Source organism: Petromyzon marinus, chromosome 3 (assembly GCF_048934315.1).
Source record: "Petromyzon marinus isolate PM22_M1 ecotype Great Lakes invasive population chromosome 3, UKy_Petmar_22M1.pri1.0, whole genome shotgun sequence".
In the NCBI taxonomy this organism is placed as follows: domain Eukaryota; kingdom Metazoa; phylum Chordata; class Hyperoartia; order Petromyzontiformes; family Petromyzontidae; genus Petromyzon; species Petromyzon marinus.
The window spans coordinates 11,966,681-11,989,633 of NC_133669.1; the positions used below are offsets into that span (position 1 = coordinate 11,966,681).

General features: G+C 43.4%; 1 protein-coding gene across 1 annotated transcript in view; it reads left to right on the forward strand.

The window, feature by feature from the left end:
- Positions 1 to 392: 392 nt before the first annotated feature.
- LOC116953870 (delta-type opioid receptor) overlaps positions 393 to 22,953 on the forward strand; it is a 34,048-nt gene continuing 11,487 nt past the window's right edge. The window contains exons 1-2 of the mRNA XM_032974159.2: positions 393 to 1,157; positions 22,305 to 22,660. Of these exons, the coding sequence (XP_032830050.1) occupies positions 871 to 1,157; positions 22,305 to 22,660 (643 nt within the window). The 5' untranslated portion in view covers positions 393 to 870. The remainder of the gene's footprint in view (positions 1,158 to 22,304; positions 22,661 to 22,953) is intronic.

Sequence of the window (22,953 nt, forward strand, 5' to 3'; positions counted from 1 at the left end):
AGTGAGCATTTTAAATTTCCGAATTTTATTTTACGACTTTACAAAAACATATTACACAATCCGTCGTATATTGTAAGATGCATGCGTGTAGCTAAATAAAATTTTGGTAATATAAGTGATGGCATTCTCATGAATTAAGGGCAGTTGATCACTGTAATTCGTTGCAATGCGAATTTTAGGAGGACGTTAACATGTCATTGAGATTGATTGTTGTTGTTGTTGTTGGGCTCACGGGAGCACCCCGAGATGTGACGCTTGGAGGGATGTGAAATGTAAAGGGGGTGGGAAAAGCGAGAGACACTTCCCACCCATTACCAAACGCATCAACGCGACGTCACAGCGCATTATCATTTCCTTCGCAATTTATGCGCTTCCAGACGGTAGCAGGAGACACTGCCACCACGAGTGACCAAGCGCGTGACACCTGTAAAGTCTTGGCCGTGGCAGTTGCGGTTGGTGGTGGTTGTTGGTCATCGTCCTTTTGTTTGCCCACGAATGGTTTCATCTGAAAGTGCGGCACGCCTCCGAAACCTGTAGCCTCTACCGCCATCACTCAACACCGGCGCTTAACTGCAGCGACCGTTCATTTAAAAGTTAGGAGGGGGTGCTCTCTGTAGAACTTGCTGGTTAGCGACGGGTTTGCTGTCACATTTTTCCTGCAGGCTGTATAAGTCCACGTTACATACACAGCGTAGTGCTGTGCGTGCTCTATACATATCCACATTTTAAATGCCACGTGTATGTTTCAACTCTAGGTCTCACAACGTGTGCGTAATTATCACGACGGAGTATTAGTTTGGGGGGAGGGGGGGTGGGGGTTTGGTTTTTGCTTTAGGAAATTAGGCTAAAAAAAAACATATCGGCTCTAACATGGATAGTTTTAACCCGAAATTAGACGTGGAAAATGCTACCACAAACCAGAGCCTGCTGGCTTGCTCCTGGGACTGGCCGCCTGCCACACACAACGGCAGCAGCGGCAGTCCCGTGCCTGGCGCGCCGGTATGGCATTGCCACAACACCAACAACGACGACGACGGTCCCGAGATCGACAACCCGGCAACCCCGTCCACCATCGCCATAGTCATTCCCATCCTCTACTCGCTCGTGTGCGTGGTCGGCCTCGTGGGCAACGTTCTCGTCATGTACGTCATCGTAAGGTGGGTGCCGATACTCACTCCTCTCACTCGCATTCCCTCTCTTGCATACACACACACTGGCACACACACACACTGGCACACACACACTGACACACACACACTGGCACACACACACACTGGCACACACACACACTGGCACACACACACACTGACACACGTGAGCAATCTCGCGCTTGCCCACGCGGAGTTCGTAACACGCAGCCGGTTCCCAAGAAGCGATAAAATTGCGCAAAAGGGCGCTCGCTACAAGCGCGCGTGTGCGCATGATGCGCGTCTTTTACATTGCTGGGATTTAAATGTGTGCCTACATTCAAGTGAACCGAACCGTATGGGCAATCGTTTCAGATGACGAGTGTTGTGTTGTTATTGTAGTTGTTTCCAACGTAAACTTGTGCATATTGTTAACTTGTGCATATTGGTTATGTAAATGCATGTAGACACCCCCCCTCCCCCCACCGAACATCAACTCGGACTAACCAAACGTGAAGTATAATAATTAAAAAAAAACCTTTACCGACTCGGCGTGGTTAAGTCCTTTATACAGCAGTGGCTTTACAAAAAAGGCTGTAAATTATCATAACACATGTTCGGAAGTGAAGGTATGCAACACGCTGGTGCATGCATGTACACGGCTTTCGTGTGCACATCTTGACCGCACCGTTATACACGCACTGCCGATCTGCACAGCGGGTGCTGTACCGTTCGTGTCAGCTCACCACCCAAGGCGATTTCATCTTCTCTCCCCGATGATGGCTATTGTGATGGTGGTGATGATGTTACGTGACGATACATAACAGAAAACGAGCAGCATCGGACACACGATCGCATTTATGAAACCCAAAAAAAGACACATACGCTGCTCTTATTGCCTGCGTTTGCGCCGACGGCCCATTAGACATACACGCACGTTTGTGAAGCTAATCCTTCACAACAATTTGTATCGCGAGGGTGCTATGTTATCGCCTAAGTGGAGGGACATATCAATTCAATGGGAGCGTGGTAAAAGCACTTCTGAGTGCGTTGCCGTGTAGCATTGTCCATCATGCATTCCACCGGCACATCCTTGGCTTGGGCAAGTGCTGTCAGCGAGCGCCTATTAAGAGTGGCGTGGCGCACGAGGGGATATTATCTGCAGCAGAACGTCCGGTCGCTTTTGTCTCCCCATTAGGGATTCATGTTTTACTACACATTGCACCAGGTACTCATTTAAGGCGGAGTCGCATTACTGGAGTCCATGGGGCCGTTTCTGATATCGCTCCCCACCGATGTTAGCCGTGGCCGGGAATCGAAATCAGGCGGCCAGGTTTGTAGCGCAGTTTGATAATTATAACCACTCCACTGCTACAAAGATCTCGCGTATAGCCCACACATGCTCTTGGGGCACTTCCAGAGATGCGTTTCCTCATTGAAGACCCTGGAGAGATTTAACATGCCTTTCCCGAAACCTTTTCAGCCGAAACATTTTTCATCGATCTCAAGGAGTTGGTGAACCCAACCGTATTGTGCCGTGTCCAGATCTTATCCACTCGACATTTCTGGCCGCTTTGCTCTGAAGAAGGGCCATTGCCCAAAAGTCGCCTATTATATTTTTCTTTCCTTTTAAGGCAGTGTTATTGACGAATGTGACGAGCTTTTGTTAAAAGCGTGAGATTGTTTTATATACATATATTTATGGGACCTTTTCGCCAGAATCGAAACGATGGAAAAAAAAGAATAGGCTTTACCCTTTCCGGCAATAAAGCAGGTGTTAAGTTGTTCAAACACCAAATAAAAATATATTGCAAGGGATCAAGTCTGCCGATCGGTTTCAAAGACAATGCATATATTATCAGATCATGTTTGTTTGCATTTTTTGCCACAAGTAATTATGGTTAATGCCGAATTGATGCCTTGCAATAGGTATCCATTTGGTGTTTGAACATCTTAACACCAGGTTTTTTTGCCAAAAGGGGAAAAGCCTCTTCTTATTTTTCATCATGTATATTTACTCACGTCATGTGCCCGAGGTTATCGTCATCAGCCATGATAAATTCACTGCTGAATGAAGTCCTCTCCCGCCCACCCCAGAAACAACTTCCACGGTACCGCGAAGTAATAATCCACACAGCGCTTGTACACAACCTGATTCCATCGCTCCATCTCCTCGGTTTTATGACCTCGCAGACGCGTTCTTTTCCTTGGCTGCCACTCCAGTCATTCTTCACAGTCTACCATCAATAATTAATTCCCTTCAAGCGACGTGTCCCGCCCAAGCTCACTTACGATTCTCATTAATAAAAAAAATCATCGGTTTGAATTATTTCATCGCCATCATTGACACGAAGGTACGTGCACCGAAAGCATGCGCGCGAGGAAGACGTTCCAAAATATCGGGTGAGAAATTACACACATCAACAAATGTGTCACAGTTGAATGGTACGGCACTCCGGCACTACTGTAGCGCCACCCACTGGCGAAATCGTTTTCTATAAATCTCTGAATATAATGTACAAAAAAGCCTCTCACGTTCGTCAATAAAGGCCTTTAAATGATACATGTCTATAATAATAGGCGACATTTTGGGGCGCGTGCGCTATGGCCCATAGCACATGTTTTATGAAGAAGGGCCGTAGCCCAGTTTAACACGTAGACTTTCGCGACCATATTATGCGTTTTAAAGCTTTCGTGACTGCAATGATTCATCTTCTTTGGTTCTTTCGGTAAAGTCACGTAGAATGATAATAAAATAATAAATTGATAAAATAAAATAACACAATAATATTCTCACGACGTTTCGGCCACAACACAAGCGGCCTTCATCAGGTGAAGGGGTCACTCCAGCACTGTCCTACCAGACAGTCTCGCCCCCTTCACCTGATGAAGGCCGCTTGTGTTGTGGCCGAAACGTCGTGAGAATATTATTGTGTTATTTTATTTTATCAATTTATTATTTTATTATCATTCTACGTGACTTTACCGAAAGAACCAAAGAAGATGAATATTATGCGTAATAAAGGTTTTTGGTTAAATCGCGTAAGTATAAATGCCGTAACCCTCCACCACCCGACACAGCCAGTAAGGATTGTCACGTAAACAACGCGCCACATAGTTGCTACTTCAGCCCACCTGTGTGTTGGAGAGTAAATCCACATTTCCAATTTGAGTAGTACGACGTTTCGCTGGTAATTGCATCCAGCATCATCGGGCGATTTGCTAGAATAGTGAAGCCATCCACCTGCTTGGGGTCTTAAATAGAGCAGGACGACGTCATCACTGAACCCATCAGGTGCAGAGATCAGAGGGGAGGGGGGGTTATTGTAATTACATGATAGATTAGTAATCAGTGAATTAGTATGTGTCTCCTCTGTGAGCAATTGTAGTTGTAATATGTATTAGCACAAAACGCTGCGGCTGATTATTATGTGTTCCTTTTAAAAGCAGTGCTATTGACGTATGTGTCGAGTTTCGTCATTCGTTCTTGTGCATCACGACCAACGCGGCATCAAAATGTCCCGCATGCGAGGTACACGAGACATCATAAAACAACTATCGTCATCCCTGGTCTCTTCGTTGCTAGACAAACGTGCGTTGTGATGCGACGATCGAACCATCATCATCCCTCGATCTCCGCGGAGGGCCATCCTCTCTTCTCCTTCCGTTGACTGCCACCGCCGAAACATATACGTTGCCAAGAGTTGTAAAGACCTCGTCAATCCATTGATAGATCAAGTTCATAATGCAGTGCGAAACCACTGGAGCCACGGCTCCAATCATTGCAAATATAATAACTGTGAACCGCCTTCTTAAAACGCGAGCGTCATTAACCGTGAGCATTCGGAGTCGTCGCTCAGACATCGATGGGCCGCTTGGAATGTTGTTTTCCTCCACATATCGCCGCGGTCCATCGCACCCAGCCAGGCTCGTGGATAGAAATATCATCCCCCCACCCCCCACCGTCTCTATTATCGACCGTGAGGATTCCGTGAGCAGCAACAGGTTGAGCGTGGGTGGGTTGCTTCCACCCACCCCACCCCAATGAATGAGCTCATGTGCCCGGTTGTGATTTGCTCCGGATCTATTTTCGACACTCAGCCCGCGGGGCAAGGCAAGCGGGAACGTCTCTGATTGACGACGAGCTCCGTGCCCCCAATATGCGCAGACAGGGGTCCCGGATGAAGTCTTCTCTGGTTGGGGAGACCGTAAGGGTGGGGGGAGGCGGTGGAGATATTAACCGTGCAAAAATGATCATACATTGTTTTGACTCGCACCACCACTCCCACGTTGTGTTGTGTCGTGTACATCTTGCACATGTGTTGTGTGCGGCGAGACCTCGCCGGCTATGGGGGAGTGGGAGGATTGATCTTCCGCTCGGGATAGATCAGATGCTCCTTGTAAATGGAGTCATCAGGAGTTCAATGTTCGTAAAACTACCGAGGGAAATCGACGAGAAGGGAAGAAGGTAATGACGCGTGGAATATCTCGTTGAGATAGAGCAATCTGCGCCACCTGGCGGTCCGCGCTGAATCTGCTGCTTTTTAATTATTTACCCAACCCACACCACGAAACAGCCGTCCCCTTTGCGTCCACGTTGCGCATCAACACCGACACGACACCGAACCATCACTTTAATCAGCCATGGTCTATCCACTGTTGAACAGAGGCTTTCCGAAGCCGTAAGCCATCTGCATGTACGCATGTTGAACTTATCTCGCACCGTACGTAGCCAACCGTGCCGATCGCAGCTGCGGGGGAAGGACAACAAACTAAACACAAAACACGTTCTACTCATACTCTTTGGTTCTATTGGGTAAAGTCACGTAGGTGAAAATAAAATAGAACCAATAAAATAGAACCAAAGAGTATGGATCCTAGCAGTCACGAAAGCTTTAAATCTAGAACGTTCTACTCATCCCCATCATGCCTCCAGAGGAAATGCAATAAGTGCCACTTTACGGGAAGTGGTGGGTGTGTTGCATGGGACTGGAACCTTCCATGGGAAGTTCAGTTGCAGACTCCGGCAGGACACCAGCGCTACACGGAGAGCATTAAAATGAATATTGAGACGCAACAATGATGGAGCTTTCGTTTTCTTGCACCGACATGGGCTCCTGACGGATATTTTGTAACCAGATTGGAGGCGCGTTCATTACTCCTCTGGAGTAATTTAACCATCCACATCGCAGACTTGCCCGAGCATATGTCATTATCGGCTGGGCAACTTGAAAACAGCATTGTCCAGTATGTCGTTCAGCAGGGTAACTTGCGGACACACACACACAACAAAACGTTCGTGTAGATGGCCATCTTGGTGCATGTCATCTTAATCTGGGATTCGTGTTATGTTCTTAGACTGAAGAGGCTTTGTGTAAATTCATGAGGTCCTTAAAAGATGCAATCTGCAATGACGGAATTACAATTTGAGAAAGTCGTCAATAAAGCTGGGCACACGCTGGGTAGTATGAAGGGTGTATCATAGGAGTCTCGTCCTTATCGTGTGTCAACCACGGTGTACAATTGGAATATTTATTTATTCTGGAGGAATATGATGAGCTGTGAAGCTTTTTTTTTCCCCCACAGATGTCCAATAGGGGCGGGTCAGAAAGCTACAGCAAACACAAAACAAACTAAAGGAGTGAAAAAGTTGAGAAAAGGCAAGTCACAAAAAGGAAATAAAATATGCAAGTACAAGTGACATACGTACAGAAATTCCTCCATATTTTTCAACACTAAATGCAAGCTTGGGGCAAGACAACAAAATAAAAACAAAAACAGTCCCAGACCACACCAAGACATCACACAGTCCACAACACACAGTCACTCGATACAATTGCACACTAAAATTGAACTATCAGGAACACACGGGTTAGGATCAACGTTACAAATCACATTGGCAAATGTGGTTCCATCCAGCACTAATCTTCTGTTTCGGGATATTTTTTTTAAGGAAAGTTTAGGGAGGGAAAAAAAAGGTTGTTCCAAAACGTTGGTGCTGCAACGGTAAAGGCTTCGTCACCTTTTCCAATTCTTATTCTAGGGATAGTTAACAAAGGCTATTAAATGTACGTCGTAGGTTTCTTGGGTTTTATAATGGGGTTCATGAATTAGCTAAGTATAGCTCAAATTTTCCAATGAAGATTTTATCGGATGAACAGGGCCAAACGTAGAGGTCTTCTTGCATCAAGCAATGTGTGTCGATTGGATTTTAGGTAGTGGTCACAATGGTGGGTTCTGTATGGTAAATCCCAAAAGAAGAATGATAAAGTGGGTTTTGTCTGTTCAGTGCTTCATCCGTAGCTGATCTTTAAACAGCGTCACAGCAGTGAAAAAGTGATAGAATGATAGCTTCAAAAATTTCCATCTGCAAATCAATTGGGAAAACTACGTTTGTTTCGAATGGGAAAACTTTGTGCAGCGATTTTTTTGCTGTGACTGTTTCCACCTGAAGACGGAAGCTTGTGTTGCCTCCGAAACGTCGTGTTTTAATTGTTTATTTTATTTTAATTAGTTTTTTTACCTACGAGACTTTACCGAATAAAACCAAAGAGTATGAATTCTTGCAGTCACGCAAGTTTCAAATCTAGAATTGATGTGTAAAAGCCCGAATATGCTTCTAACATATCAACCTAGCAGTTGAACCTGCAGCCTAATTATAATTCTTTAATAATGGAGGACACATTTATACTATATACGGGTGATTATTCTATGCATGAACGGTGTTCTTAGCTTGCAATCCAAATGCTATTTTTTGCTTTGTACTGGATCAAAGCAACTCAATGTAAATCGAAATAGCCATCTACAAGCAGCTCTGCGCTCATCTTGCCCAGCTTCCAAAGCTGCCTTTTTTTCTGCTGGTTAAATGATCCCTCCCGTCTACTTGTTAATTCACGATCAGCACACATCTCATCACCCACCCTCCTCCCCTCCAAGGTGCTGTGCAATGTTTGCATTACACCACTTTTATATTGAAGCGATTGACTAATTTGGGCCAAGCTGGCTGCTTAGAAATTATATCATTAGACATAATTAACGAATGTGAAATCTCCCAATTAAGTAGCCGCTATGATGGATAACGATCCAGGTAATTAGGATCGTAATGCGCGCCCGTTAAATTGGCAGCTCATGTTACGTTCATTCTGTGGGCGTGCGTGGTAATTATACAGAAACGGAAAGTTGAATGGTTCATACATGTCACGACTGAACCTTGGGGAACAGGTTCGATTGTAGGTTCAATTCCTTCGCTGTGCCATATGCACTGATGTCATTTGTTCTTAAGGGAGGAGGGGAGGTGATGGGGTCGTTCAATATTTATCAACAGAAAATCATTCATAATTAGGGTGTGAGAGCTAGAATGCATGATCTACAAAAGCAAAAAAACATAATTCAGTTGTATTTGATTAGCGTTTAACACTGTTTTACGTTACACTAAACTAAACTATTGTTTATTTTTATTAAAAACTCAACTCCTCTTTATATAAACTAAACTCTTGTTTATTTTACCAGGTAAGGCCCACTGAGCTATATAGCTCTTTTTTCACAAGCGACCTGCCCACAAATGATAGTGCAACGAAGTGGCTTATCATGTGAACATTTATAGCAGTCAAATACTCGAAACGCATGTTTCTAAATTTGGATGGTAAAACTGGAGGACCCAGAGAAAAATCCACGCGACCACAGGGAGAACGCGCAAACTCCAGTGTTGGGATTGAACCCACGACCTCCTGTATACCAGGCGAGATCATTAACATCTTGCCCTCGTGTTTAATCAACATTAACCTGTGACGTGCCTTTCCACCCCGCATTACACAAGTTCATGCTAAAGGTTTGCGTCAAATTTGGGTTCATATGAGGAGTTGTAGCTCGTGTGTGTTTTTCATTTCAATTAATGCACCGGGCTCGTTACTCATTGCAGCATGCGACTGGGCTGATCTGGCAAACAGTCGTGCTCGGCAACACCCAACGAAGCACGTGATGAGGGCCCCAAGTGGCCCAAGGGGCAACATATGTTGCAGATTCGTGGAAACCTTCGGAATGCACCAAGTATGAGCTCGAAATCAGATCCTAATAAACATACAACTTATCATTAACATAAACATGCATTCATCTCTCATCTCTTGTCTACAGCTCTCTTCTCTCATCTCATTACGCTTATATCTGTTGTCCACATTTCTCTCACCTCTCTATCCTGTCGCATTCTTCCATCAACTCTCTCCAGTGGGGGCCCTTCTGCCGGCAGTGGTGGGAGTGGCAATTGCAGGGCTGAAATTGTAAAATGTTTACCGTCTCACTGGGAGTTTAAATAATTGAAGGGCTGAAGGGAAAAAAAAGAATGACTCATACTCAGGACTCCCTTATGGGCCATCACTAACCACTGCAGTTGAGCATATGAAGCATGAGCTTCTGCGGTGATGGTGGTGGTGATGATGGTGATGATGATGACGCAGGGCGTATGTTGGGTACAAGGGGAAAAATGTTCTCTTTGGAGGCAGCCTGTTGTGACCGATTCAGTGTCAAGATCGAAGAGAACTTAGCGTGTGACTTGTTCAAAGTTTCACTCGTGGCCATGGTGTTTTATGGACATTTCATTTCGTGACCGCAATGTGCCATGACATAGAATTGCACTGCTCGCTAGGAGGCAAGGGAGTCTTTCCAGCCAATAAGCTACGAATGAAGACAAAGATGCCCTCTCCTCCTCTAACCTGCACAAGCTATTGTGGCAAGTGCTCATGAAAGCCGTACGGTACACGATTGGGTTGTATGACCAGCACCACGCCAGTGATGAGTGTTACAAACGGCACCAGGTACTAATTTAAGGCTGAGTCACCCAATGGGAGACCCAGGACTGATTAAGATATTCGTCGCTGATGTTAATCGTGAGAGACTCGGTTTCCAGGCTCGTATCTAATCACTATGCCCCCACCCCGCCGCCTCCTACGAACAGACACACATCTGCAGTCACGTGATCATTTGTGCCAGCTGACATGAAGCCCCGTCCTTGAATATGAATAAAGACAAATATGATGTATTACCTCCTTAAGTATTGAGACATGAGCCATGTGCAATTTGAATTAATTACCAATTAAAATCCAAATGCAAGATTGTGAATGGCTCCACTGTGTACCACTGAGCTCAATAATAGATTAAAAGATGTGTCACGTGGATTACTGGGCAGTAATTACAATAATTTACAGCCTTTTGTCAATCCGCAATCCACTGTTGGATGAAGGTTTCCCCACACTCTGTGGGTTGTAAGGGGTACTTTGACCATACTTCACCAGACTGCTCAGTGCGGGTTGGTCAAGGCATAAATGTGTGAGACTTTACTGTTTATTTTACTATTTTTTTTTTATTTTACCAGGTAAGGCCCACTGAGCTATATAGCTCTTTTTCAGAAACTCCCTGGCCACAAATGATAGTGCAACGAAGTGGCTTATCATGTGAACATTTATAGCAGTCAAATACTCGAAACGCATGTTCTAAATTTGGATGGTAAAACTGGAGGACCCGGAGAAAAATCTACACGACCACGGGGAGAACATGCAAACTCTAAATATACAGGCGTCAGGGTTGGGATCAAACCCACGACCAGGCGAGGTAATAAACATCTCGTCACCATGTATACAACATTGGATTTGGCTGTAATTAAATCTGCTTGCCCACGCAGTAACCCCACTTCATACAGCAGCCGTTATGCATATTGGTATCCCATTCAAGAACTGTCTAGACTCGAGCCTGCTAGGGTTCCGGGAACACTCTGGGTTATTTGCTCATAGCCAATAGACAGTAACACAATCTCTCCTAAGTTGCTCATACCTCAAGAGAGCCCGGTTGATTTTTTTTATGACAAACTGCGGCATAACCGCTATTTTTCCAAAAGCAAAAGCTGTTTAGCTTGTCCAGATATCATAGGACCGTGGATCCTATTCAGCATAGTACCTATACTGTTGTAAGACAATAATAAAAAAGATCCATACTCATGTACTAAATAAGAATAGCCTTTGCGCATTTATAATTGTATTACCCATAATGTTCCACAATGGAGAAATATGAGTTATTGTATTAACCGAGTAACTTGCACTGTGCTATGAACCTAGCGACCTCAGTGCAATTCCCAGTCACGGTGGCGTGTCGCATTGTATCAACAAGGCTCGATTATTGCAACGCATTATTTTACGGGACGTCTGCAAAAAACATTAACAAGCTGCAGCGTGTACAAACAAAAATTGGTGCATCTCGTGACGGGTACTGCAAAATCCGATCATGTCCATCCAGTGCTCGCTGAGCTGCATTGGCTTCCGGTTGCTGAACGAATGCATGATCAGGTCGCACTCATTACTACACAAAGTGCTTGCCACAAATGAACCACAATACCTTGCTGATATCGTTAAGGAGCATAAACCATCGCCATACGAGCTCCGGTCAACCCCAAAGCGGCTTTTGGCTTGCCATCGAACAAAGACGGTCACTGCATCACACACTTTCGGATGTGCTCCTGCGGCCGTCTGGAATGCTCTTCCTTCCGATATTAAGAAGCCACTGGAGCTATGAAAACTAATTTCTTTAAAACTGATTTTTGTGTTTAGTTTATTGTCCTTCCCCCGCACCTCAGATTAGCACGGTTGACTTCGTACGGTGGGAAAGATGTTCAACATTCATACACAGTTAACGTCAGTGGCAAGTGACATATGAACTGCTCCTGGGACCACATTCACCAACTCGTTATGGCCAGTGTGGTGAAGTATGGAACAATATCATCGTGGACAGAATATAGCCAGACCTTTATCTAGCAGTAGACTGCAAAGGACTGAAAATCATTTTGAAAAAACCGATGTAATCAATAATAATAGAATACGACGTTTCGATTGCAACACAAGCAACCATCATCAGGTAAGAATGAATGATAAAACACAGACACGGGAACAGCATAGGCAGACACACATGCAGAGGGAGACACCGAGAGACACACACAAAGACACCGCTCGGTGTGTCTTTGTGTGTGTCTCCCTCTGCATGTGTGTGCAGTGTCTTTGTGTGTCTCTCGGTGTGTCTTTGTGTGTGTGTCTCTCGGTGTGTCTTTGTGTGTGTCTCTCTTTGCATGTGTGTGCGGTGTCTTTGTGTGTGTCTCTCGGTGTGTCTTTGTGTGTGTCTCTCTCTGCATGTGTGTCTGCCTATGCTGTTCCCGTGTCTGTGTTTTAGCATTCATTTTTACCTAATGATGGTTGCTTGTGTTGCAACCAAAATGTCGTATTCTATTATTATTAATTGATTTGATTTTCTACGTGACTTTACCAAAAGAACCAAAGAGTAATTCATGCAGTCACGAAAGCTTCGAAATGTGTGCACAATGGTAAGGACATTCACGTTCAATTTCCTATTAGTCCAAGGAGATGGAGACATTTGTGATGAGCATTCCTGCCATTAATGTTCATTGCAGTGATCCATCCCACCTTCCACCAGAAGTAAAGATTGAATGGGCTTGAATTTGACGACTGCATCAGTGGTCACATCTTTCATGAAAACACTTTGAAAAGCCAACCTCAAGCATATCTCCAGCTTTAAACAGTTTCCACGACGTATCTATCAATGGATTTTAAAACCCATGGAAACCGAACACTGCAACGAATAATAATGTTATGGTTCATAAGGAGTTAATGACAAATACGTTTAATAAATATTGCATCAACATTAGGAATGTGGTGCATTAGAGCTAGAATAAAGCTCATTCCATTCGTCAACATTCATGAGTAGAATTGTATGCCGTTTCTAAATGCTTATATGATTGGGCACAAACTACCATTAATCTCAGTAGTAAAAAAAATACATGAATCATACTGTAATAAAATTATCAATGTCACCTTACTTTTCCCAGTCTCGTCCAAGAGAACTTGAAATTATATTAGCTCCAAACTGATTTCATTTAAAATTACATTAATTTCTTTTTTTGATCTCAATGCAAAACCCAGTACATAGTCGATTGCATTATTTAATAACAGGAAATGAGAAAATGTTCTCTAAAATATAGAATTGAGATGGTAGTTTAATTTATAAAAAATTGACCATTTCTCATTTGTTCTCAATGTGTGACACTCATTGTATTGTTATGAGATGGTGATGTTTTTTTGCTAAATGATATATTTTACTATGAGCCATAATGCAATCCCTATTTTAACGAATTCACCTCAATCTATTATAACATAGATATCAATGTAATTACTCTTTCCATTTAGAGAATGTAAACAATATTTTTGGCAAATTTTCATGGGTAATTACGTTAATGTACTACATCAATATGTTGCTTTTATTATTTACCCAAAGAAAGGAAGATTTTAATCAGTGAATGGATCTGAAATATTTATGTTAATAAACAAAAGTTGAAACATTCACAAAGACACATGCAGAGGTGCATATCTGGAATTGCATTGGGGGACAGACTGAGGAACACATGGGTTAGAGAACCAACGCAAGATGGAGATGTCATTTTAACAGGAAGCTTTCGCGACCAATATAAATCATTATAGAGATGTTGGGTTATGTGTCGTTAAACCTGCCACCAACAGACACGGCCAAAAACGTCAGGATGTACAGGCATGGTGTGCATGCATAATGTAGTTGGATTACCCTATGAATAACCCAACCTGTAATGGTTATCCATTGTAATTTATGTACCGTACTTACATTACCCCCCCCCCCCCCAACCTCTGGCGTTCGCACCTGAGTGGCTCACAAGTGACGACATCTCATTTAGCCCTCTATTTAAAACCGAAGCAGGAGGATTTATCCACAACTCTGGCTCTCCGCTTTGATGATGCTAGTTGTAATTACCGGCGAAGCATCATACTCGAATGATAAATGTTGTGGGTTTACTCTCGAACACACAACCGGTGTGCTGAACTTATAACGAATTGGCACGTTTTGTTTACGTGACAAACCTTACCAATTGGCTGAGTCGGGTGGTGGCGGGTTTTAACGACACATGTATATTCACTCGATCTAACCCAAAAAACACCTCTTATGGAGACATCATATTGACTGTGAAGAAAACTATTGGGTTTGGGTTTGTGTGGGATGGTTGCTTCAGGTCAAGAATAATGTTGGAGTGGCATCCAAAGGAAGGAGACACGTCTGAGAGAACGTCCACCACAGAGCTGGAGCAATGGGGTCAGCTTTGTGTATGCGGGTGGTAGATGGATTTTTGCGTTACATTTTTGCGTTACATTACTGAGACGGCAATAGCTTGGGGAGGCCTTGGATGAATCACGATTGATGATGCTGATAATGATCGTGATGATATATGCTACACTACTCAACAACTCTTAGACTGTTGAATTCTGTCCATTGTAAATGTGAATAAACCCACACAGGAAAGCCATCTGTATGGACACAACTCATGAGTAATCCTTCAGATCTCCCATTTGACAGGAAGCCACTTTCATAAATGCCTGGTGCTCAATCTTACGTACAATATCCGAGCGGCTGAACGTCTCGTACCGACCCACTACAATGGAACAGTTGACTTTGAAAAAGAACCCAATCCGAAATCCAAATGAGAGTGCGGGTTGTTGGCTGCCCTTGTGTTTCTGAAGTGTTTATTAAAATATTCATACAACTCATTATAATCTCTCCTCATTCACCACTGCATGATCCCATGACACTCTTTGTTCAACTGCATATTATAATTTTCTAATTATTTAGCGATGTGCCATTTGAGATGGATCCACTTAGGACTCCAAATGTAAACATCGTTTAAAGCCAGAAGGCAAGCCCACGCTGTCCATCACTCATACAGCTATACGGTATACACACTCATCCATAATGATTAATTTAAAAGTAGAATAAAATCATATATATAAAACTATATTTTCATTTCAGGCATTAAATCTAGAAACTTAAACAATGTCAAAGTTGTAATTTGTAACAATGTGATTTCACATCAATAATCTGAAATATAAACACTTCCATTGGTTGAAACACACTGCAGTTACTTTTGAAAATGCGTGCAATTCTTCTTCTGCAAGGCTCAAGTCTCGTAGCTCATCTCGTGAAGAACTACCTTTAGAGATTACCACAGGGAAAAGGTCCGGCTCTTCACAGTGCCAACCATTAATCAAACGGCAGAAAGAGGCAAGTGCTCTCGTGGAGAAATTCCCCAGAGATTGCCTCAACTTTGGTTCCGTAGTTGTAGCAACATTACACGATTCATGCATGGGAGGAGAGGCAATATCGCGTCGCCTCGGCAGGTGTCAAGACACAAGCAGTGTAGCAGCCCGGTTCGCACCAGCAATGTCGGACCGTTTTTCCTCGGCCGTCAAAACATTGGCAACGCACAATTTTTCTTCGCCGTGTTAGATGACAAATATTTAGTTGCTTAGTAAAAAATGTGTTACACAAAATAAATTCAGCCCACGTGTATTATTCGTGACGTCACGCTCATCTTGGCCATCATTGGCTGCAGCTGATCAGGCCACGTTGCGTGATCAGGAACTTGGTGCGCTCAGTAGTCGACTTGTGGCCGTTGTGATTGTACGTCATTTGTGATTTTCTTTTAATCTTCTAATCCCTTCATGCTATGTCGAGCAAAAAAAAGACAGTAGTTGGACGAATACGTACAATATGGATTCACGTGTATAAAGGAACGTGATGGGAGTCAGCGTCCTCACTGTATTATTTGCAATGCCAAGTTGAGCAATTCTAGTCTAGCACCGGCAAAACTAAAGGAACACTTCCTAAAGCTGCATGGAGATGGGAAATACAAGAACACAACACTCGCTAAATTCAAGGTGAAGAGAGCCAGATTCGATAAAAAGGCTACTTTGCCTGTTCTCGGCTTTGTACCCATCAACAAACCGATCCTCACAGCATCGTACGAAGTTGCGTACCTGATCGCAAAGCAGGGCAAACCACACACCATTGGTGAAACACTCGTAAAACCAGCTGCGTTGAAGATGGCGAATATCATGCTGGGAAAAGCTGCTGAAGATAAGTTATCCCAAATTCCTCTTTCAAATGACACGATCAGCAGCAGAATAGACGACATGAGCGATGACATCTTGGCTCAAGTAGTTGCAGATCTGATTTCAAGCCCAGCAAAATTCAGCCTCCAACTCGACGAGACCACCGACGTTTCCAATCTAAGCCAGTTTGTTGTATTCGCGCGCTATATGAAAGACGACGTGATAAAGGAAGATTTTTTTTTTATTTTGTAAGCCTCTTACAACAACAAACAAGGCAGTCGATGTGAAGAAACTCGTGGATGACTTCTTCAGAGACAACGATCTTTCGTGGAATATGGTTTCTGCAGTTTGTTTGGACGGATCTCCAGCCATGCTGGGACGACACTCTCGTTTTGGAGCACTGGTGAAATCCGATGCACCACACATCATTGTTACGCACTGTGTTCTGCACAGGCATGCGTTGGCAACAAAAACCTTGCCTCCAAAACTGGCAGAAGTATTAAAAATTGTAGTTGAATGTGTGAACTACGTGCGAAATAGTGCTATGAAGCACCACATCTTCAAAGAGCTGTGTAAGGAAATGGGCTCTGAATTCGAGGTACTTCTGTACCATTCTAACGTTCGGTGGTTATCCCAGAGAAAGGTGCTGAATCGTGTTTTTGCCATGGGTGTGGAATTAGCCCTGTTTTTGCGAGAGTACCAACATTGTCACGCAGATTGCTTCGAAAATTCTGAGTTCATTCTCATTTTGGCGTACATGGCCGATATTTTCGATGCTCTCAATCATCTCAATTGACTGATGCAGGGCAGTGGAGTCAACATCATCAAAGCGGAAGAAAACCTGAAGGCGTTTAAAAAAAGCTACCTTTATGGAAACGACTAACAGAGAATGATAACTTCGCAAACTTTCCCCTGCTGGACGACTGTGTAAGTAAGATCGAAGACGTGTCTGGAATTGGAGACATTTCTGTACCTGGGGAGCTGAAGCAAGCAATTGCCATGCACTTAGATGAGCTCGCACAGTCTCTCGATGGATACTTCCCCACCAGAGAGTCATTTCCAGCATGGGTGAGACAGCCGTTCACGTTTAGTGTTGCGACAGCAGAGGTCACCGATGAATACCTCGAGGAAATCATTGAACTTTAGCAGAGCCAGCTTCAACAGCAACTCTTCAGAACAACATCGCTCTCAACGTTTTGGTGTCACCAAATCGTACCATACCCTCTTATTGCTAAGAAAGCCCTTGAGATACTCACACCGTTTGTTACAACGTATTTTTGCGAGCAATCTTTTTCGAGGATGGTAGACATAAAAACTAAGAAAAGGAACAGACTTTGTTGCGAAAATGATATGAGAGTGGCACTTGCCAAGGTGAAGCCGCGCATTTCTGAACTTGTATCTGAAAGGCAACAGAAAAAGTCACATTGATTTGCAGTAAATATTCATTGAGTTATGTTTTTGCGTGAAATTTATGTTTTGTTGGTTTTGTTCTTTGAACACAGTGATTTTGTGTGCAACTGATGCATGGTTCATTTTGTGCACTAATAAAATATATACCTATGTTTTGAAGAAATAATATTATATTTTTCAAATTACGAAGGTTTCGGTGAATGCACCGATGAAGCTTGCAGGGTTCAGTACCTCCAATAAGGTTAAGAACCGCTGGTCTAATACATCTCTTTCAATGGACTTCATCATTCACGGCTTATGGGAGCGTCTAAAGCAATCTTGAAGGCGGTGGTGTATTTGCTTGTGAACGGAGGTTATCCCACATCAATTGTATACAACATCGCTATCTGGGTTTTTCTCAACAAAAACACATACCGACAATTGCATGAAGGCCATTTATACGTGTGCTCTGCAAAGGTAATGTGACTGACTGGAGCAATCTGTGCAGCGTTCTATTGAAATTGTGTGCTCAACAGAAATGTGGGCCACTGTAGCAATCTGTGCAGTCAGCTGAATGGTCTTATTGCAATGCACGTAATATCATAACATAAAATATGCATGCTGTAATTTTGAAGAATGAATAACCACACTCTATATTATCGCGGTAGAAATGCTGGCCCTAAATAATAAATTATACTTTCAGTTTTGGCATTTAAAAAAAGGTGAAAAGTTAGAAGGCAATTACACTGCTGCGCGCAATCGGACCACTCATATACATGTGCAAACTGCTCCGTAGCACTGGTTTTGCTTTTCTGATTTTAAATATAAACTCTTTACCTCTTTAGACATGACAAACACTAGTGGTTTATAACCAGCGAGCAAACAAACACCTAATTTACATGCTACATCGTTAATATTTTCATAAGGAGAAGGCATTGATGTACAACATATGAGCCACTGTTTATATATAAATTAAAATACTACCAAAGTTCATTAAATCTCAAATCTAAACCCTTGCCCTCCCAAGAAAATAAAAAGCTATTCTTATTATCAGGGATTAATTTCTCACCCAATATTTTGTGGTAAGCTGCTGGGCTGATATGCAGTCGGGCTTAATAGCATAAGGCACCACCACTAGAGCACAAGGTGCACCTACAGTTAGGGAAAAAAGTATTTGATCCCCTGCTGATTTTGTACGTTTGGCAACTGACAACGAAATGATCAGTCTATCATTTTAATGGTAGGTTTATTTGAACAGTGAGAGACAGCATAACAACAAAAAAATCCAGAAAAACGCATGTCAAAAATGTTATAAATTGATTTGCATTTTAATGAGGGAAATAAGTATTTGACCCCCTCTCAATCATAAAGATTTCTGGCTCCCAGGTGTCTTTTATACAGGTAATGAGCTGAGATTAGGAGCACACTCTTAAAGGGAGTGCTCCTAATCTCAGCTTGTTACCTGTATAAAAGACACCTGCCCACAGAAGCAATCAATCAATCATATTCCAAACTCTCCACCATGGCCAAGACCAAAGAGCTCTCCAAGGATGTCAGGAACAAGATTGTAGACATACACAAGGCTGGAATGGGCTACAAGACCATTGCCAAGCAGCTTGGTGAGAAGGTGACAACAGTTGGTGCGATTATTCGCAAATGGAAGAAACACAAAAGAACTGTCAATCTCCCTCGGCCTGGGGCTCCATGCAAGTTCTCACCTCGTGGAGTTGCAATGATCATGAAAACGGTGAGGAATCAGCCCAGAACTACACGGGAGGATCTTGTCAATGATCTTAGGCAGGTGGGACCATAGTTACCAAGAAAACAATTGGTAACACACTACGCCGTGAAGGACTGAAATCCTGCAGCTCCCGCAAGGTCCCCCTGCTCAAGAAAGCACATATACATGCCAATGAACATCTGAATGATTCAGAGGACAACTGGGTGAAAGTGTTGTGGTCAGATGAGACCAAAATGAAGCTCTTTGGCATCAACTCAACTCGCCGTGTTTGTAGGAGGAGGAATGCTGCATATGACCCCAAGAACACCATCCCCACCGTCAAACATGGAGGTGGAAACATTATGCTTTGGGGGTGTTTTTCTGCTAAGGGGACAGGACAACTTCACCGCATCAAAGGGACGATGGACGGGCCATGTACCGTCAAATCTTGGGTGAGAACCTCCTTCCCTCAGCCAGGGCATTGAAAATTGGTCGTGGATGGGTATTCCAGCATGACAATGACCCAAAACACACGGCCAAGGCAACAAAGGAGTGGCTCAAGAAGAAGCACATTAAGGTCCTGGAGTGGCCTAGTCAGTCTCCAGACCTTAATCCCATAGAAAATCTGTGGAGGGAGCTGAAGGTTCGAGTTGCCAAACGTCAGCCTCGACGTCTTAATGACTTAGAGAAGATCTGCAAAGAGGAGTGGGACAAAATCTCTCCTGAGATGTGTGCAAACCTGGTGGCCAACTACAAGAAACGTCTGACCTCTGTGATTGGCAACAAGGGTTTTGCCACCAGGTACTAAGTCATGTTCTGCAGAGGGGTCAAATACTTATTTCCCTCATTAAAATGCAAATCAATTTATAACATTTTTGACATGCGTTTTTCTGGATTTTTTTGTCCTTATTCTGGCTCTTACTGTTCAAATAAACCTACCATTAAAATTATAGACTGATAATTTCTTTGTCAGTGGGCAAACGTACAAAATCAGCAGGGGATCAAATACTTTTTCCCCTCACTGTATAATCCATGTTATTGCAACCTTTACTGTATTCCTATAATCTGATGAACAGCTGTAGGACCGAATAAGGCGAAATTGATGCCGCTTGGTGCTAACATAATTCCCGAACACCATTTCGGTCTGTTCCAGCCGAAATAAAGCACCGGCTATGACTGTAACGCATTGGAGCATCGAAGTGACATATTTTGTTAAGAATGTAGCATATTTTGATTTAAAGCTTTCGTGACTGCAGTAATTTATATTCTTGGTTCTTTCAGTAAAGCCTCGTCATACAAACAAAATCATTTCTGATTTAACCACATTAATTGATCAAAACAAACAGTTTTCGTTGAAACCTTCTGCTGCCAGGCCACCAAGATTACCAAAAATACATAAAGTAGATACACCCCTTCGTCCCATCGTCTCTACTATCAACTCCCCCACCTACAAACTCTCGTTTTCTGTCTGAAATCCTGCGGCCTTTCACTGGAAAAGCCACCTCTGCGGTTCAAAATTCTACTCACCTGGTATCGACAATCAAGGGTATTTCCCTGTCCCCAGACGACCTGCTTGTCAGTTTTGATGTAGTTTCCTTATTCACCAAAATTCCTGTACCTGACACCATCGCAATCATTGAAGACTTGGTTCATCAAGGACTAAACACTGAGGTACCCCTCCTGGTGAGACACTGCTTAACCAATACATACTTCACTTGGAATGGAACTTTCTACAAACAAACTAAGGGCACCCCAATGGGTTCCCCCCTATCTCCGGTTGTAGCCAACATTTTCATGGAGAAATTTGAGACTGACCCCATCCAGACTGCCACTCTGCGCCCAACCTTATGGAAGAGGTACGTGGATGACACTTTTGTCATCTGGCCACATGGCCGGCCTGCTCTAGACCAATTCCTCGACCACATCAATTCCATACACCCAGCCATCAGATTTACCATGGAAGTCGAAAAAGATGGCAAGCTACCTTTATTGGATGTTCTAATAAAAAAGAGACCTGATGGTTCAATGAGCCACTCTGTCTACAGGAAAGCTACCCATACGGATGCTTACCTGAAACCAGATTCTCACCACCATCCATCCCAGAAGAATTCCCTCATCTAGACTCTGCACCATAGAGCCCAATGCATATCCGACCAGGAACACATAGCCAGTGATCTCAAGCACGTACACCAAGCTCTTAAGGCTAATGGTTACTCCGACTACACAATCCGCAAAGCTATCACTCCAACCATGAAGAAGGACCCTCTTCAGGAGCCTTTCAAAACCATCACTTTACCCTACATTGCAGGGATCACAAAAAATATCTCCAAAATCTTGAATAAACACAAGATCCAGGTCGGATTCAACACATTACATAAAATCCGTGATCTGGTTCCGTCTGTAAAAGATGTGATTCCGGACATACAGTACCCTGGCGTCTACAAACTAAGTTGCCTCTGTGGTAGTAGTTACAGTGGAGAAACCAAACGACATGTATCGGACAGCATCCGTGAACACAAAGCAGACCTTAAACACGGTAGGACCAACACCTCAGCCGTGGCAGATCACTGTTATAATTCAGTAGGCGAACATGACATTGACTTCTCCAAGACAGAGGTTCTCTGCAAGCTATCTGGCTACCATGAGAGATTCGTTCATGAGGCTATCCACATATATAAACACAGAGACAATTTCAGCCGAGAAAATGGATTCTGGCTTAGTAATCATTGGAAGGATTTGATAAACCATTTCGGGTCTTAAGTGATTGTTCACGCTTACAGTGGCTTTCAGACCACATCCATTATTTTTGTCTCCCCCCTCCTCTTTTCCGAACATAGATGGACTCGTCCATCTGAACAAACTGCCAAATCGCTGTCCGTGGTGCTAACGTTAAGAAAAAAACCGCCACTTTTTTCAAATTTTCTTGTTGTGGTTTTCACACCTGATGATTGCTTGTGTTGCAGTCGAAACGTCGTGATGATATTATTGTTTTATATTTTTATTATTTTATTATTTCCCTTCTACGTTACTTTACCGAAAGAACCAAGAATTTAGTGTAGCATATGTTGAGTGTTTCGCTGTTCTTTCACTCTGGCTATATCTCGTCTGCAGGTACACCAAGATGAAAACCGCCACCAACATTTATATCTTCAACCTGGCTCTGGCCGACACGCTGGCCACCAGCACCCTGCCCTTCCAGATTGTCAACTACTTCATGAGCACATGGCCCTTCGGTCGCGTCCTCTGCAAGCTCATCATCTCCATAGACTATTATAACATGTTCACGAGCATCTTCACGCTCACCATGATGAGCATCGACCGATACATCGCCGTGTGCCACCCGGTGAGGGCGCTGGATTTCCGAACGCCCGTCAAGGCCAAGCTCGTTAATATCTGCATCTGGTCGCTGTCATCTGCCATCGGCCTGCCCGTCATGATCATTGCGGTGACCAAGCAGGATAAGAACGGTGCGCAACTCTTTTTACTTTAATTGTTTTTGTGGGTTCACATCGCTGCATCTATATGATAATAATAATATTCAGCTCGTGTGTATGTTTGTCTTGAGAACACCCTCTTGACCGCACCACCAATTGCAATGAATGGGGTGTCATTTTTGTAACCTTATTAAATACCATTTATGCAGCATTTTACCTACCAATTAAGCAAGTTTGACTTATTGACTGGCGATGTTTATATGATCTGCTATTTGCAATATCCCAGCATCTAACTCAAGGTGTGTTACAACATCATTCAATGGATA